Below are 18153 nucleotides of genomic sequence, written 5' to 3'. Positions count from 1 at the left end.
TTGATTATTGGAACGGGCACACTTGCCGACTGGTTTCGAGCTATTTGGCCTCTCATCAGTACGAAGTGTGTCATCAACACCTTAAAAAAGGGGAAAGCACCTGGACAAGATAATATAAAAAATGAAATGATCAAACTTTCACCTGATTTTATATCAGAACCACTTTCCTATATTTTTAATTTATGTATAGAAACTGGTAAAGTACCAAAGCATTTCTAAACTGCTACTATTAAACCATTATACAAAGGAGGAGAAAGAACATGTGTATTAAATTATCGACCAATATCCTTAACTTCATCCTTTGCCAAATTATTCGAGAAAATCATAAAAAATAGATTATTTGAAATAGAATAACATTATTGCAGATATACAATATGGTTTTCGTGAAAGCAAAAGCACCCAAGACGCCATTGCAAAACTTACTTGTATGATATATTTATGCTGTTGATAGCAAGAAAAGTGTTTGGGTGTTTTCATAGATCTGGCAAAGGCTTTCGACACGGTTAGTCACGAGCTTTTGCTAGCAAATTTGGAACATCTTGGTGTGAGAGGAGTGGTGTTGGATTTGTTTAGAAATTTTCTAACAGGTGGAAAACAGCGGGTTGAAGTTAATGAAGTCGTGAGTTCGGAGGAATCAGTTTTATGTGGTGTTCCTCAGCGTACGGTCTTAGGACCGATTCTATTCATAATTTACTTAAACTCGTTACTGAAACTGGAGTCGTCCGGACGCATTGTTTCATTTGCTGATGACACGGTGATTTTATATACAGCAAATTTATGGGATGAAGTTAAGAGAATTGCAGAGCAAGATATGCAATAAATAACAACATGGTTTAAAAGTAATTTATTGACGGTAAATGTGGATAAAACATATATATTACCGTTCACATCTTACGAATCACATTTACCCAGATACAGAACAATAAGTTTGGACAACTACGATGTAGAACTCACAACATCTGTAAAGTACCTAGTGATCTTTATAGACTCCTTCTTGAAACGGAATATTCATATTGAAAATCTCAAAAGGAGAATAAGATCAATGCTCTATAAATTTCACTTATGTCGTCAAATACTTACTATCAATAAGCTAAAGACCATATATTTTGCTCTGGTCGAATCTCTGTTGAGTTACGGAATAGTTGGGTGGGGCGGTGTTAGGAAGATTTACCTAAAACAATTGGAAGTTGTACAAGAAGCAATACTCAAAATAATGTTATCTAAAAAAAGAACCTTTCCAACTGATCAATTATATAAGGATTTAGTAATCATGGATATTCGACAATTATATGTAAAATATATTTTGAATTTTGCATTAAATAACCAGACATATTTTGAAAAAGTACATCATACTCACCGAACAAGGGCATCGATTCCAGATTATTTCAAAATTCCAAGAGCACAGAAAGCTGTTGGACAGAGACCTTTTACCTATCTAGTACCTAAAATATACAACACATTGCCAGAAAGTATAAGAATTATTTATAGCAAACATATATTTAAGAAGAACATTAAGGAGTGGATTCCCAAAACGGATAGAACCTTTTTTCATGTGATAATTGATCCTTAGTAAAGAAAACAAATTGAGTTGACGCAATTAACACATATCTCAGATAGAACAGTGTTTCGAACTGATTATTAAAAATTCCATTTCTATTTATTTTATTAATATTTATAGTTTCTGTTTCTGTTGTATCTCTTTTCAAAATTTGATTCGCTAGCAGTATTCATTAATTAAATTATCTAATTATACTCGTTCTGCTTGTAAATAGTTGTCATAAACAGGTTCACCAGAACCTAAGTGACTGAACTATTTTATTTGCAAATCTGTAAATGATTGAAATTTAGTATATGTATTTTGTTATTGCGAATAAAAATTATAATTATTATTATTATCAACATGTAGTCGATGATTTTCCATAATTAAAAATCAAATTTCTCTCAGAGTATCATTCCTCGAACAAGGCTGAAGCGAACGACAAACATCATATTCGTCATCGCCTCATCTGCCCGTAAACGAGGTACTAACCAACTGCATATCCGAATGGCCCAATTCCTCACATAAGAAACATTTTTCACGTTTAAGGGGGCATACTTGAAGTTAGCAGTTAGGGGTTAGCGTATAAGATACATCGTGCCCGCCTAACTACTGGTGGGGCATCTTACATTGTTTTCCTAGATAAGTGATGGCTCACACAAACTACCGTAAGACAAGAGTTCCGGAAATTTCATTTTCTATAAAAACGTGTTCCGAATATACACCAAATAGGTATCATCGCTACGCTACAACTTTACATTGAAAAATATAGACTGACGTTGTTCGCATCATTGTCATGATGAATCGACCCGTTTCCTATTCTCCGATTGTAAAGAGTAATCTGAGTCCAGACTAGTATTGGGGTTGTGGTCACCGTGTTGAATCCATTACAAACTTTATCGGTCGTTTGACAAGCTGATTTATTGAGAAACTTCCGCTTCCCACACTGAGAAAGACATTCGAACTTGATGATGACTTTAGATTTTCAAAACCCATAGCGCATATCTTTGGAGGTATATTCGTATATCTAGAACTACTACTGTGTTCAAATAGAGTTTCACAGACCGTATTTGTCATAGTTTGCACTAATATTTCGACGAAAAGAGTTATTTGCTATGGTCACTACTCCAAAATAGTTTTGGACATGTCTCTAATACCGAGTTGGTGCAAAATGTTTGCTTCTACGAGTTGAGAAATGAGCCTGGTACTTTTCATGAGGCAAGGAGATGGATTTCTGAACTGTGGCAGAGAGATTTCTTCAAATGCCAGTTACAATATTACTATATCCATTTCTATAGCTTAATAACTTTGGAAACAATACAGAGCTATAATTCGTTTAGGTTTAGAAAATCTTCCTGGAATGAGCTGAAAACACTAGCAAGATTGTGGTGGAATAAACTTGTGTGACCTTGAAATTCAATATATTAATTCTGGTGCTAATGGACCATGAAAACACATTATATTACTGTGCATATTTGTGCAATATTTATCATCCTATAACCATTTTTTAAGAATCGATATTACGTCAAGATTTTAAATTTTTTTTTAATAGTTTTGAATGTAAAACGATTTCTCTGAATGGTTTTTCAAATTCAACTCAATTGTAAAATTGTATTTTTATATTGTACGAACGAATGGGATAGTTACTCGCAACTTTGATATAAGAGAACTTCTCCTATGTGATGCAATTGGCTGATACTTGATTCAATAGATTCACGCCTGAAGAAGCCTTTGTTAAGTTAGAGACTTGTTCGCGAATTTGTAAAGTCTTTAGTGAAAATCTCACAATAAAGTGGGTTACTACAATTATCTCCTTTCAAAGTGAAGTAACTAATTTCCCCAAGTTAATTGCTGCATTTCGTTCATTATAATATCTTATTAATTAAACTTTTGTCTCCTTTCTTAGATAAACAATTTAGCAATTATTGGAATTTCAATATTGAAACCGAAACTATTTTTTCAAATATGACCAACAAGTATGGCCCCCCTCGTCAATGAATGATTCACATATTTACCCATCATTTAGTGGTTGCTAGAAGAAATGGTGAATGAGACTTGAGAAATTCATAAATGCACAATAACATTAAGTTGCACAGCAATTTTGCTAAATCTGAGGATGAGTTAAGTATCAGCCAGCAATTCAATAACAATAGACTTGAGAAAGTGGAGTGGTGAAGTAATTGCATCACCTGATTCTCAAGTGATATTATTATTGATATTATCACACTTGTATTTTTGGGGCAGTTGATATGGTAATTACGTGATGATTGCGCCATTCAATCAACCAATAATTACAGGATGCTATTAACAAGCTCTTTTCGAAGAACAGTCCAGACAAAAGGCCTGTGAATTCATATTGAATTTAATTCGTGATGTTTTTTAGTGATCAATAGTTGTCAAAAGTTTGATTTAATAAGAAAATATTTGATATTTTTACGTTGTGTATATTCAAAAATGAGGTGAATTTTTATTTTTGTCAAAAAATATTTATTTACTCATCAATTTCTAGTTTGTCCACTTCAAAGTTATCCCATTCAGATATAATAAACTTGTGTTTTTCGAGCTCTCTAAGCGATTTGGTTTTTATCTCCCAATCGTCACAAAACACCGTACCTACTTCAGGATAATAGTCCTTATTGCCTGTACGATGTGGCAAGAACTCCTGGTGCATTACGCCACGGTAATCGACGAAAATAGTGAGCGAAACCTTGACATTCGATCGAACTTGACGTGCTTTTTTTGGTCTTGAATCTCCTGGGCTCTTCCACTGGGGCAATTAAACTTTGGTTTTGATGTCTTAACCGTGTAACTATGATTCATCAACCTTTTATCCAAAACTGGATCGCCGTTGACCTCATTCAACAACAATATCGGAAATTTTGGTACGAACTTCGCTGCCAATCGATATGCCTACATCCTCAGCAACTCTTGAATAGTCATTCAACGATTTTTCATTACAATTTTATCGGTTGTTGTGCTGACGCGTCCAGGGCGAGCATCGTCATTAACATCTTCTCGACCTTCTGTGAAAAGCTTGTTGTTAACATTATTCTGACACAGAGTATAGTCAACGTATGCCGCTGTTAACATTTCAAGTGTTTTTGCAGACTCAACTCAATTTTTGACACAAAATTTGATGCAAATTCCATTACCCATGTTTTTCGATAGCAGAAAATCGCCAAACACGCAAAACACTTCTAACTTTTATACCTATCACCAACAAACCCAACATGCTAAACAGCTGAAACTGTGAACATACAGGGTGTAATATAAGTACGTCAAAATATTCAAGTGACGTATTCCCGAGACAATTTTAATAAAAAAAGTCCATATGAGCTTGTGTCCGAAAATGCTTCGTTTCGGATATACAGGGTGTTGAGGTTGAATTTTTTTGTTCGCTTTTTGAAAATAACTCTGGCAAAAAATGAGTTATTTCGTACTAATTTTAATATAACATCTAGAGGGCACTGCGTACGCTGTCATTATTTATTTCAAATTGCTCTAACTTTTTTGACAGCAAACTTTTGGTACTTTTCATGAGAAAACATAATTCCCACACCCTTTGCAAGTAAAAAAGGTACACCCTCTCAACAAAGCTGGAGGTGATCGTTTTCGAGATATTTACAATTTTCTATATCGATGCATATTACTTAGCTCCTAGGGCGCTAAGTGAAGTTGCTGAGAACATTATGTGGTGGATCTCGTCAAAATGAACAACTTTTTTCTATAAAATGTTTAACGAAGAATGATTCGTTTTCGAAATACAGATTGTTGAAATTTTTCAAAACATGGTAGGTTTTTGTCATAATTTTTTTGCAATTTTAGTTATTTTCATCAAACTTCATACGCAGTATACCCGTACAGACTTCTTCTAAACTGAGCATTATCGAACTGTTTATTCAATCCAAATTGAAAAAAATTGTCAGGTTCAATTATTCAATTAGAAAGTGCTACATTTCGGAGTTTGTAAAAAAAACAATTCGGAGAAGTAGGTAGTATGTTATTTATAAAATAAACATATAAAAATTGAACAAAACAACTATTACAACAACTGTTCAAAATGACGACCCCCAACAGTAATACAATTTTCTGCTCTCCTCATCGAAGAATTCCGCACCCGTTGAAAAATGCCCGGAGTGTTTCTTATCGTTTCGCAGCAAGCTATGAAGCGATCCCTCAACATTTCTTCGTTTTCAATGGGGCTAGCATAAACTAGTGATTTAAGGTGTCCCCAAAAGAAAAAATCGACGGGATTGAAGTCCGGTGACCTCGGGGGCCAATGATCAGTGCCTCCTCTTCCTATCCATCGTTGGGGATATGCTACGTCTAAAAAATTTCTTGCTGTCACACTGAAATGAGCAGGAGCTCCATCGTGCATAAACCAAGAGTGATTTCGGAAACCAATGGGAACATCTTCCATAAGTTGGGGAAGCTCGTGTTCCAAAAAATGTAGACAAGCATCTCCATTCAAACGTAAGGGGACGAAATAGGGCCCAATTAAATGATTAAATTAGCCGCCTTTTTATGATTTTTTCAATAATTTTGGATAAGGTCGGAACAAGTGATATAGGTCTGTAGTTTATTGGATCATCCCTGGCACCACCTTTGAAGAGCGGAATCACTACAGAAGATTTTAAAAGTTCAGGAAATGAGCCATTCACAAAGGAATCCTTTATCAATGAGACAAGAACGTTCAAAACACAATCTGGCAGTGTCTGAAAGATTTTGACAGACATTTCATCAATACCTGATGTTCTTTTAGTTCTAATTTCTCGAATAACCTAAAACATAAAAATGTAACAGCGAACTTCTATATTTATAAACAAACTTTCATAGCCCGCTCGATTTAATTAACTTCATTTGCAAGCGGAGAGTGACAAAAATTATTGAAATCAAATTTGGCTATAAAGTAATATGCATCGATATAGAAAATTGTAAATTTTTCGAAAACGATCACCTCCAGCGTTGTTGAGGAGGTGTACCTTTTTTACTTGGAAAAGGTGTGGAAATTAGGTTTTTTCATGAAAAGTACCAAAAGTTTACTGTCAAAAAAGGTAGGGCAATTTGAAATAAATAATGACAGCGTACGCAGCGCCCCCTAGATGTTACATGAAAATTAATACGAAACTATGATTTACTACGTCAAAAAAAACCCGGGTTTTCGTGCAAATAACTTATTTTTTGCAAGAGTTATTTTCAAAAAGCGAACAGAAAAATTCAATTTCAACACCCCGTATTTTCGAAACGAAGCATTTTCGGACACAAGTTCATATAGGCTTTTTTTTCTTAAAATTGTCTCAGGAATACGTCACTTGAATATTTTAACGTACTCATGTTACACCCTGTATGTCCGAGAAGAGTGTACCAACATAAAAAAATAAAAAAATCGCTAATCGATGTACGAAATTTGAGCATTCATCTTATTTTTTAAACAGTCCATATATATTCCAGTTTGAACCTAAGTAATTGTTTATGAACCCTTTCATTATGGTATGAGCATTATACTTTAGTTAAAAATATAATGAAAAACTAGAGTAGGCATAATTTATCATGTCTACACCGGTTTCTATGAATTTTCCAATTTGGTAAAACCATGAAAAGATCCATTGTGTTTTTCACCTCTCACTTGAACAATAACAAACTCCCTAATCTCCTAGATCATTCCCTAATCCATCACCTGTTCCTTTAATCCATCAGCGAGAGCCATGGGAGGTCGGATATATAAATATGGCACTAATTCATGATACATCGCTTCTATTATCCAGCCTGTGTCTAGCTGGTCGCTTGGGGTCCCTCATAAATTTCCTGGTTATTCTTGCCTGTCGTCCACCATACGCGTTCAGAAGGGGAGAAAAGTTCATTGAAAAAACATCGAGTTTCAGATAAATCAGCGCTTATGATCAGTAGATATGACATGCTTCCGCAGAGTTGAAATAAGTTCGTTTGCTGTAAGGTACAGCCATGCTTAGGTATAATTTTGTTCTTTTTAAATATACAATGTTAAATAAAAACAGTTCCTTAATATTCATTTGAGTTTTTGTTCACAACTTTTATAATAAAAATAATATTTTTACTCGAAACCCTGTGTCCAATTTGAAACTGCAAAGATTCGACAATGTTGCGTAAATGGCAAAAAAATTACTTTTGAAGAGCTCAAATTTCCGTCAAGATGTTATGCTAGAAAATAATATAGCTTGAGCTGCGTGTATACAAATGAATGAATGGATGTCTATAGGAATCCTAATGAATTCTGGTATTTTGTTTCACTCCGAGAAACATCTTGATTAATAGTGTTTCACTATCAGTTTGAGTAAATAAATTTTACTGGTTTTTCAAAAGAAACATATTATGTTTTACATCTTTCAAGTATTTTTCTAAATTGATATAATTACTAATTCAACTTTCTGCTTCTACAAAACGATGCAGACTCTTGAGAAAGCTGGAGAAGGAAATTATGAATGTGTATGTTTTAACGTGACTTCGGAAAGCAGAAATTATAGTGAAGTTTCTGAAAAAAACTTGGGATTTGACGGTAGGTCCGGGTAGGGAAAAACTTGGAACTATTGAAATCACGAAGTAATAAGTTGACCTCACGTGAAAACCGTAGAATGAAAGATCGGCTACCATGATTCGTTTCACCTTAGGCCAAGGGTCCATTAAACTAAAGACTGAACTAGGTCATAAAAGTCTCATACCAAGTAATCTCTAGGGAATGAAATCGTTTCTCTGCTTGGACTACCCTTCCTACATGCCTTCAACTTAGCTTTTAATCGCATAGATAACGCGGCCCAACGAGGATTGTACTCATCTTCTTCTGGTACTCCTACGGCATGACCACTCAAAGAGTGTTGCTTTCCACTCCTTCAGACAGTGAGAAAGTGAAGTGCCTAATTTATTGGAACTGCCTAAGTACTCATTTCTCACCCAGAGACTACATTCAGCATGAAGTTTTGAACTCTAGTTGTGGATGACTAACTGAAGAAAAATGGATGTAAATCAAGATTTTATCTTCAACTTCTTGAGCTTGACCAAACAAACAGTGGGACGTTTTATGATTTAAAAAGATTTCATCAAAAATAATTAATAACAGACCTAATTGAAGATATAAATGATATCGATACAGAATTCTCAAACTATTTCATAAACACAATCAATCACTCATTCCAGGAGTATGCAGCAGTTCTTGTGGTAATTTATACCCACCTTCATTACCGTTGGAGCGATCCAGGAAAGGGTTTATTTGGTGAACCTTATTTGTGATAGGAAAAATAGTAATGAAAATACTTACCCACTAACCTGATTGTTAGTAAAGATTGTTTTTCCACCTTTTATATTTGATTTTCAGTGCGATGAAACCATGTCCACCGGCGATATTTGTGTGTTCGCAAGCCGCGCCGGTCCCAACATGTGCTGGCACCCTGCTTGCTTCTCGTGCACTGTTTGTAGGGAGCTGCTTGTCGACCTCATCTATTTCTTCAAAGAAGGAAGATTGTATTGCGGACGACACCATGCGGAAACGATCAAGCCGAGATGTTCAGCCTGCGATGAGGTATTTCATTCATTGTCAAATTATTTTCAAAGATAATTTAGTAAATGGTCATTGTCGAATTGTTTTCAAAGATTATTTAGTAAATGGGTTTTTTTATATTTTCAAGATATAATTTAATCATAGTTTGGGGAGTTCTTCTAAGAGGCTAACCACCTGTTGTGATCATCATTGATTATTCAAAGTTCAAATTAATTTTAAGTTTCCATACTTCCATATATATGTACTTACCATGTATTCGGTGAATATATGAACTTTGCTAATAATAAATGCTAATAAGCTAAATTAACTTGTTATCTGCCCTTTGAGAGAAATCTTCAGAGTAAATTCAGATAACGAATTCAAATGCAGAATGTAGATTCTTGAATTACTTGTATTCTTGAATACACTTTTTTAGAGAAAGAAAATATACAGTGCATTCCATTTAAAACAAGCCACCCTGAATAACGTTTGGTACATTGATTATCAGGAAAATTAAAAAAACACGTCAACAAAAGTATACAGGGGGACACATTTTGACGTATTCACATTTGATGTTACTTATCCTATCGCACCCCCAGAGGATGTCACCAATTTTTTTAATAGATCATTCTATATTGTTTCGCATTATCAGATGCTCCATGATGAGCAGATTTCAACAAAGTATAAAACATATAGTCTGAAGCTTATGATTCGGGAGCTACAAATTATTTGAGTTGAAAACGAGCCACCCTGAATAACTTTTGGAACAATGATTTGCAGGAAAAATATTATTATTATAATACCTGAATTACTTCAATCTGGTAATATTCATGTTCCGAACAGGAATCTTAGACACAGCCATTTATTTCACCATATACCCTTCCATCATACAAATTATGGCAAACATACATCCTTGGAAAGAACCCTAAAGTTAGTAGATGACAAAACAGTATTTTTGGTGTCTCTTATAGTTGTGTTACACAATCATTGAATAATTTAAGTTGGTAATTGTTTACATAAGGTAGTAAATAAGTTTAATTTTAATTCTATATCCTATAGTATTTTATAATGTTATATAGTTGTGTGCTGCAGAAACATTCCTTAGCGTATTAGTTTATATTTTACATTTTTATATTGTACTTTTTTCTGTGAAGTTTATACACTGTAATGGGGTTTATCCCGTATAAATAAATAAATAAATATTATACAGGAGGTCACATTTTGAAATATTCGTGCTAGAGATAAATATGGAAGCAATAAAACAGAAAAGGAGAGTTTTTATCAATTCTTGAATCAAAATCTGATGACTGAAAAATGAGAGAAGAAAGAAATTTTCCATAGTAAATGTTCAAAAGCCTTTCCAACAACTTCCATTAAATGGTACAAACGAGCTTCCATTGCCGCCATCACATGGTTGAGAATCTCGGGAGTTATTTCTCTGCAATGCCTCATGATATTCTCTCTCAAATCTTCTAATGTTATTGATTCTATCTCATACACTTCAGACTTCAAATGACCCCATGGAAATAAATCCACCGGAGTCAGATCCGGAGACCTTGGTGGCTATTCTGTAGGACCTTTTCTGCCAATCCAGCAACCAGGAAAATGATCATCCAAAAATTGTCGCACTAGAGCTGCATAATCAGGAGGTGCACGATACAGCTGAAAAACTATTCCGTTTTCTAATAAATTTGTATTCTCCCCAATTGCTGTATTGATGCACGGTATTATTCAATTCTCCAACATATGCAAATATTTATCACTAGTCAAATTAGCATCGATAAAAAATGTCCTACGATGTGGTCACCTACAAGCCCTGCCCAAACATTCACTTTTTTTTTGGGGTCGTTGGGTATGAACTTGACGGTATAAATGAGGATTCGTATCACTCCAATATCGACAATTTTGCCAATTCACTTCTCAAGTCAAACTAAACGTACATTCATTCGAAAAACAAATTTTACACAAGAAATTCTGATGCAAGTTGATCCGTTCAGTGAGACTTTCACAAAACTCGATACGTCTATCAAAATCATCTTCGTTCAATTCATGAACTAGTCTAATCTCATATGGATGAAATTTGTACTTATGAAGGATCCTGAAAACATTTGTACGACTGACTCATGATTTTCGAGATAAATTAGTAATTGATTGCGAATTTTCCATTAGTCCAACGTGCCCTAAAACTGCAGTACAAATAGCTTCATCGTTGACAACTCTTGAACGGTTATGCTTTTTGTTGTTAACAGATCCAGTTTCCATGCATTTGTTCAATAATTGCGAAACGTATTTGTGTCGTACATTTATTCCTGGATGATTATCATTGAACATACGGTCAGCAGCTCTAGCACTATTTTCATTCTGGTAGTACAAACTTACTATTTTAATCAGTTTTCGAAGCGTATAAACCATTGCTTTTCAAGAATTCACAAAAACAGAAACACCAATTTCAGCTTCACCTGGTAGGTAATCGTTATTGTAGAATGAGACAAATACAAAATGAAGAGAATATCGAATTCAAACTTAACTAGGCAAAATAAGACTTTTTTGAAATCTATGAAACCTAGATAACAGATTGTACAGAAGTTCATTAAGGGTGGCTCGTTTTCAACTCAAATAATTTTTAGCTTTCAAACTATGAGCTTCAGACCATAATGTATTCTACTTTGTTGAAATCTGTTCATTATGTAACATCTGATAGGTAGGTAGGTAGGTAGGTCTAAAGTGAGTGGGTCTATTCGACCCTCCACCGCAACCCATAAGGGTTTATTGTGGCTCACACCTATTCACACTCGGCCAAATAAACCAGCTTCTTAACGAAGCCGATTAGTTTGTATGGCGAGTGGTCTTTCAGGTCAGATAGTGAGAGTACGGATCTGCCGAACTCAAAGAATCTGATTCGGTCCCCAGCGGGGCAGGCACAAAGTATATGCTCCGCAGTTTCATCATTTTCCAGACAGAGGCGACACACACTGTCTTCCGACAGTCCAAGTCTCTGCATGTGATGATTCAAATGACAGTGACCTGTAAGAAGGCCTGTTAGACATCGTAGTTCATCCATACTGTAGTCTAACAAATGTTTGCAATCAAGTTTCGAAGGGAGAATAAACGCCTTGGAGTGAGCCAATCCTGGATGCCAATAACAGGTTCTGGTCCAATGAAGCCGCTTGCAGCACCCTCCTTTGCAAGAGAGTCAGCATTTTCATTGCCTTTGAGGCCAGTATGGCCATGAATCCAGACCAGAGACAATTTGTTTAGTCTTCCTATCGAGGAGAGTCTTTTTTGGCAGTTTGCTACCAATTTAGACGTTGATCGGTAGGAGCCAAGAGCTTCCAACGCCGCTTGACTGTCCGAGAATATTTTTATTGACTTGTGAGTGAGGTTGGATTTATCCAATCTCTCTGCACACAATTCAATAGTGTAAATTTCCGCTTGAAATACAGTCGCATAGGTTCCTAAGCAGGCAGATAACTCTGTTCTGGGTCTGCGACTGAAAACACCTGCACCAGAACCGGAAGGTGTTTTTGATCCATCTGTGAACCATCAACTATCTGCTCTTAATATTTCCTTCTCCCGCAGGATCCAGTCCTCTCTACTCGGGAATAGTACTTTATAAGGCATCTGATAATGCAAAACAATAAATGGTGACATGCTCTGGAAGTGCGATAGGGAAAGTTAGATCAAATGTAAATATGTCAAAATGTGTCCCCCTGTAAACTATTGTTGAGGTGTTTTTTTATTTTTCCTGAAAATCATTGTTCCAAAAGTTATTCGGGGTGGCTCGTTATCAAATCAAATAATGTATAGCTCTCGAACCATAAGCTTCAGAGCACATGTTTAATACTTTGTTGAAATTTGTTCATCATGGAGCATCTGATAATGTGAAACAATATAGAGTGATCCATTAAAAAATGGTGACTTGCTCTGGGAGTGCGATTGGGGAACTAACATCAAATGTGAATATGTCAAAATGTGTGCCCCTGTATACTATTGTTGAGGTGTTTTTTTATTTTTTCTGCAAATCATTGTACCAAAAGTTATTCAGGGTGGCTCGTTTTAAATGAAATGCACTGTATATGACGTACGTATATTATCGGCGAACCCGAAATGGTAAATTTTTTATTATCGGCACATGTTTGTACCTCAAAAAGTATTTGACAAAAAATGTTCAAACTCTCATTACTTACAAAACTCGTTTATAGAAATTTGAAAGGTCTAGAGTATAAATGGGGAACCCCCTCATAATATTTTCAGTCCAACTGTAATTAGGTATTTCTGAAAATTGCAAACTGTTTTTTTTTGAATGACATGAATTCTTTTTTGTTCAAATTAAAAAAAAACTTATGAAATACACAATCAAACCATGAGAAAATTCAATGTTTGAATTATTTACATGAAAGGCAGTTTGGCTTTCATTGAATGATTATGACAAACACTAAAAAAACAACTAAAAAACAAACATTAATAGGTATTCTAGAAATGTAATCTCAAAAATATTTCAGATCATCCTAGCGGATGAATGTACAGAAGCAGAAGGTCGGGCATGGCACATGAAACACTTTGCCTGCTCAGAATGTGAACGACAATTGGGCGGACAAAGATACATAATGAGGGACGGGCGGCCGTACTGCTTGCATTGCTTTGACGCAATGTTTGCCGAATACTGTGATTCCTGCGGAGAGCCAATCGGTGTGGACCAAGGACAAATGTCCCACGAAGGTAGTTATACTATTATTATCATAACTGTTGAAAATATTCTGAAACTCATTCACAGAATAATTTTTGAAAACTCTATAACTTTTGATTTTGAAGGTCAACACTGGCATGCCACAGAAACGTGCTTTTGCTGCCATACTTGCCACACCTCGCTACTGGGCAGGCCATTTCTGCCTAGAAGAGGCGCCATTTATTGTTCCATAGCCTGCAGCAAAGGCGAACCTCCTACACCAAGTGATAGTTCTGGTCCAAATACTAGGGTGCCAAGACAACAGCCAAGGAATCGTGCTCAAAGGCCCCCATCTCCTAATGAAAGTAGTACTCCTCCACCTCTATCACCTTCTACAAAGAGACATCTGCCTCCCATGTCACCCTCAGCATCCCCCTCATCGCCAACTGGACAGTATATTACAAGGTGAGTTAAAAAACTACGGAAGTGTTTCACAATTTTTTCATAATATAATTAAAGAGCTTATCAGAAACACTTTCATGTGACATTTTCAGATAGATATTCTATAAACCTCTATTTTCTTATACCTACAATAGCTTCTTCAAACTTGACTAACACTGGACCTAGACGTACATGTCTCATAATTAAGTATTTCAACAGGATTACTCATTACTTTGTTTTGTTTCTTTTGACTTAGTCAAGATTTGTCAATAATTATAAGTAAGCGTAGAGGTCTTCCCTTAAGAAGATACCATCTATAGGATCGAGCGAAAACTCAAACCTTACTTATCCACAGCGATTTGTTTGTAGTCAAGCTTTGACACCACTAAACGGGAAATCGCCTCCTGTCTTTCTCTTCTGCTTTCCCTGGGAGACAACGCCAATAATTGTGATATGAGTATAAAGAATGCTTACAAAACAGAGATAGAACTAAATGTGAATTCATCTGCTTTAGGCCTAGTGAGAGATTCAGTAATTACTCTAAAGGATAGATATTCGATAAAGAATGCTTACAACAAAAATAAATTAGTGACACGACTTTTTTGTCGTGATCATCTTCAAAGAGGAAGATTAAAACTCTTCCTCTCTGAAGATGATCACTTGGTGATCGAAACACGTGTCGAGGTGTTAAAAAAAACGATTTGGTGTTGGGAAGATTAAACAAAAACTTGTCAAACCTATATTTTTCATTGAATAAATTGCAGATCTCCAACCGGTACCAGATCTCCAAAAATGGGAAGAAGGGCATTACAAAGATCTCCAAAGCCATGTTCTATCCCCAGCACACCTACTCTTTCAGACAACGGAACCTCCACTTCGCAGAATGAACCGAACAACGAGGAAACTATTACCAGAGGATTGCCATCTGCTTCCCCTAGTTGCAGAGGTCTGGATCGGGTTCTTCTGGAACGAAATCTGGAACGTTTGCTAACGGAAAGAAGCAGTAGTCAAGGCCATTCTCCTGATCTAGAAAAACTATTATCTGCCAGGGACCGGAGCAGAGAGCCGTTACATCTTGCAGACCTGAGTCTAGATGACTGGCCGACTAAATCTGGATCTGATTACAATCAGGAGTCTGACAGTAAGCAGGGCAACAGAGTAGAGGAGAAAGAGTCAAATACCAGCAGCACAGAGCAAGCTCCGCATCATGCTTCATCGATGCCAGAGTTGGCAATACCTGGATCTAGTGACAGCACTGGTAATTATTATAAAGTTTACTTCTTGCAAGATGTTTTGTAAATATTTTGTAGAAAAATGATGTATTTATTATATTTATCAGGTAACTCAACAACTCCTGGTTCACCTAACAAAAAAGGAAGAGGTTTACTCAGCGTTAGATTCAAGGGTGACAACGAGGCTTTTGAAGCAGATGAGAATGATAACGCTAGTGTTGAAGCTTCAAGAAGGTTTCCCAGAAGTAGAAGTTACTCTGGCAGATCTAAACATATTGACACACTAGAGAGGAAAAGCAAACCTAAGAAAACCACTTCAGACTCTCATATGCAAGGTAAGATTCATTTTCAGTGTACATCTCTCAAAGCAGTACGATAGATTTTCAAGGTCACGTGGAAGTGGTATATTGTGTGAAAATTCATACAATTTGAGTTGACTTGACACCTAAAGGTGAAAAATAAAACTGATTGGAAGGGTTGCATGCATGCATTTTTTTTTTCTTAGAAGCATCTAAAAAAGCTGAATAATAAAACTCAAACTTCATATTGAACTTTTGATATCTGAGTTGGTGTAATTTCATTCAGAAATCTGGTTTGGTCGATTTTTCCATTCTAGATGAAGGCCTTCCTCAGGGAGTAATTTATGGGGTTTTTATAGCTTATTGATTATATAATGATCTAGTATTTATTCCATTCCAACAGCGAGAAAAAATCCAATATAACAACTACTTTCAATTATGACAATTGAATCACATGGAAATCACTTTTTCTTATAGAGTTCATAAACCAACTGTAATGGTATTTATACTATATGCAATATGAAATAGATAATATATAAAAGGGTATCAATATAAAATTTTGCTTCACAGAACCTACAGAAGTTTGAATTAAAACACTAGTCTTCAACTCCTAATCAGCACCTTTTGGATATATTTGTGACAATTCACTCAGTCCTTTCAAAAATGTTTTGGCTTAGAATATTATTTGAAGCCACAGAAAGTTCTTCGTTGGAAAAAGAATGTTTTGGCTTCATAGAAAGTTCTAAATGTGATATTGAAAATTACAAAACGTCTGATATTAAGCACAACCTGGAGGACTAAATAGTGTTTCCAAACAATCTATAAATCGTAAGTTCAGTAACAGTGAAATTGAAGAAGAGAAAGTGTATCTAAAACAAGAACTTCTCTCGAACACCAGAAATGCAATACTATTCCCGACGCATGTTTCTTCTCAATACGTCAACTTGGTCGGTGTGTGAGAAGAGTATTGCATTTCTAGTGATTGGGAAAAGTGCTTGTCTGAGATTTATTTTGAGCCCGAGATGCCAGATAAAGAGAAAACCAATTACAGAGATTGAGTATATATCAAATGAAATACGAAACTATATTTCACTAACAACATGGGGTGACAAGCTGACTCTAGATGAATTCATATTATTTCTCCTAGTAATCAACAAGTTCTCCGATTTTGTTTCCGAATTTGTTTCGTGTATATTGACTATTCAGTTTATAAATTCCTTCTATTCTAATTAGTTTCACTAGAATTTCACTAGTTCGGACTTCCATTGTCTACTATATAAAATGATTTGAAATCCCTGAAACAAGTAAAAAAGAATAATTAAAAAAGAATAGTTGAAAATAACAATTATATTAAGCAACAATAAACCTGAAATGAAATGATAGTGAAATAACCTACAAGTAAAAATATAATAATTGAATAAATAAAAATTAAAGGAATGCAAAAAGAAAATAATAAAAAATGAAAAAGTGTAGAGATTCCAAGTCACGTTAGTTCACGACGTTTCGATTGTTGGTATCTACAATCGTCTTCGGGTGATGACTGGACTTCACTAGAGTTTATGGATCTAAGTTTGTATGATACTTCAAAAGATTTTCATGAAAAATGAGAAATAAAACTTTCTGTTTTTCATTATGATCACCTACCACATTGTAACGGCTACATCCATCAATTTATTTAAAAGGTTTGTCTCAATTCTTTCACTTGCTATTGAAGAATAACAAGTCTGACAATAATATTAACCTTAGTGCAACTGTCTTGGAAGCTCTTGGCTCCTACCAAGCAATGTCTAAATTGATAGCAAACTGCCAAAAAGACTCTCTTCGATAGGAAGACTAAACAGATTGTCTCTGGTCTGGATTCCTGGCCATACTGGCCTGGAAATCAATGAAGCTGCTGACTTTATTGCAGAGGAGGGTGTTTCATTGGACCAGAACCTGTCATTGGCATTGCTTTGGGCTTTGCCAAACAAACAAGGAACACCTGGATGGCAAGAAGATTTATGGACTTCTGGCAGAATCTTCTGGCTTACTCCCGCGTCTATTCACCCTTCGAAGCTTGATACCAAACAGTTGTTGGACTACAGTAGGGATGAACTACGATGTCTAACAGGCCTTCTTACAGGTCACTGTCATTTGAATCATCATATGCAGAGACTTGGACTGTCGGAAGACAGTGTGTGTCGCCTCTGTATGAAAAATGATGAAACAGCAGAGCATATACTTTGTGTCTGCCCCGCTGGGGACCGAATCAAATTCTTTGAGTTCGGCAGATACGTACTCTCACCATCTGACCTGAAAGACCACTCACCATACAAACTAATCGGCTTTGTTAAGAAGCTAGGTTTATTTGACCGAATGTGAATAGGTGTGAGCCACAATAAACCCTTGTGGGTTGCGGTCGAATAGACCCACTCACTTTAGACCTACCTACCTACCTACTGCAACTGTCTCTCAACGCGCATTTCGATAAT

At 35.7% G+C, this 18153-nt stretch overlaps 1 protein-coding gene across 4 annotated transcripts in view; it reads left to right on the top strand.

Moving 5' to 3' along the window:
* The window catches only part of esn (espinas), a 569590-nt gene that overhangs the window by 547533 nt on the left and 3904 nt on the right, over positions 1-18153 (top strand). For all 4 annotated transcript variants that reach the window (XM_074183601.1, XM_023155900.2, XM_074183602.1 and 1 more), the window contains 5 exons: positions 8883-9086; positions 13547-13763; positions 13857-14175; positions 14916-15409; positions 15491-15718. In XM_074183601.1, the coding sequence (XP_074039702.1) occupies positions 8883-9086; positions 13547-13763; positions 13857-14175; positions 14916-15409; positions 15491-15718 (1462 nt within the window). The remainder of the gene's footprint in view (positions 1-8882; positions 9087-13546; positions 13764-13856; positions 14176-14915; positions 15410-15490; positions 15719-18153) is intronic.

This window comes from Leptinotarsa decemlineata, unplaced genomic scaffold, assembly GCF_025532065.1.
Source record: "Leptinotarsa decemlineata unplaced genomic scaffold, Ldec_3_MD MMD2_tig00026340_RagTag_RagTag, whole genome shotgun sequence".
Lineage (NCBI taxonomy): Eukaryota > Metazoa > Arthropoda > Insecta > Coleoptera > Chrysomelidae > Leptinotarsa > Leptinotarsa decemlineata.
This window is presented reverse-complemented; position numbering and strand designations above follow the sequence as displayed.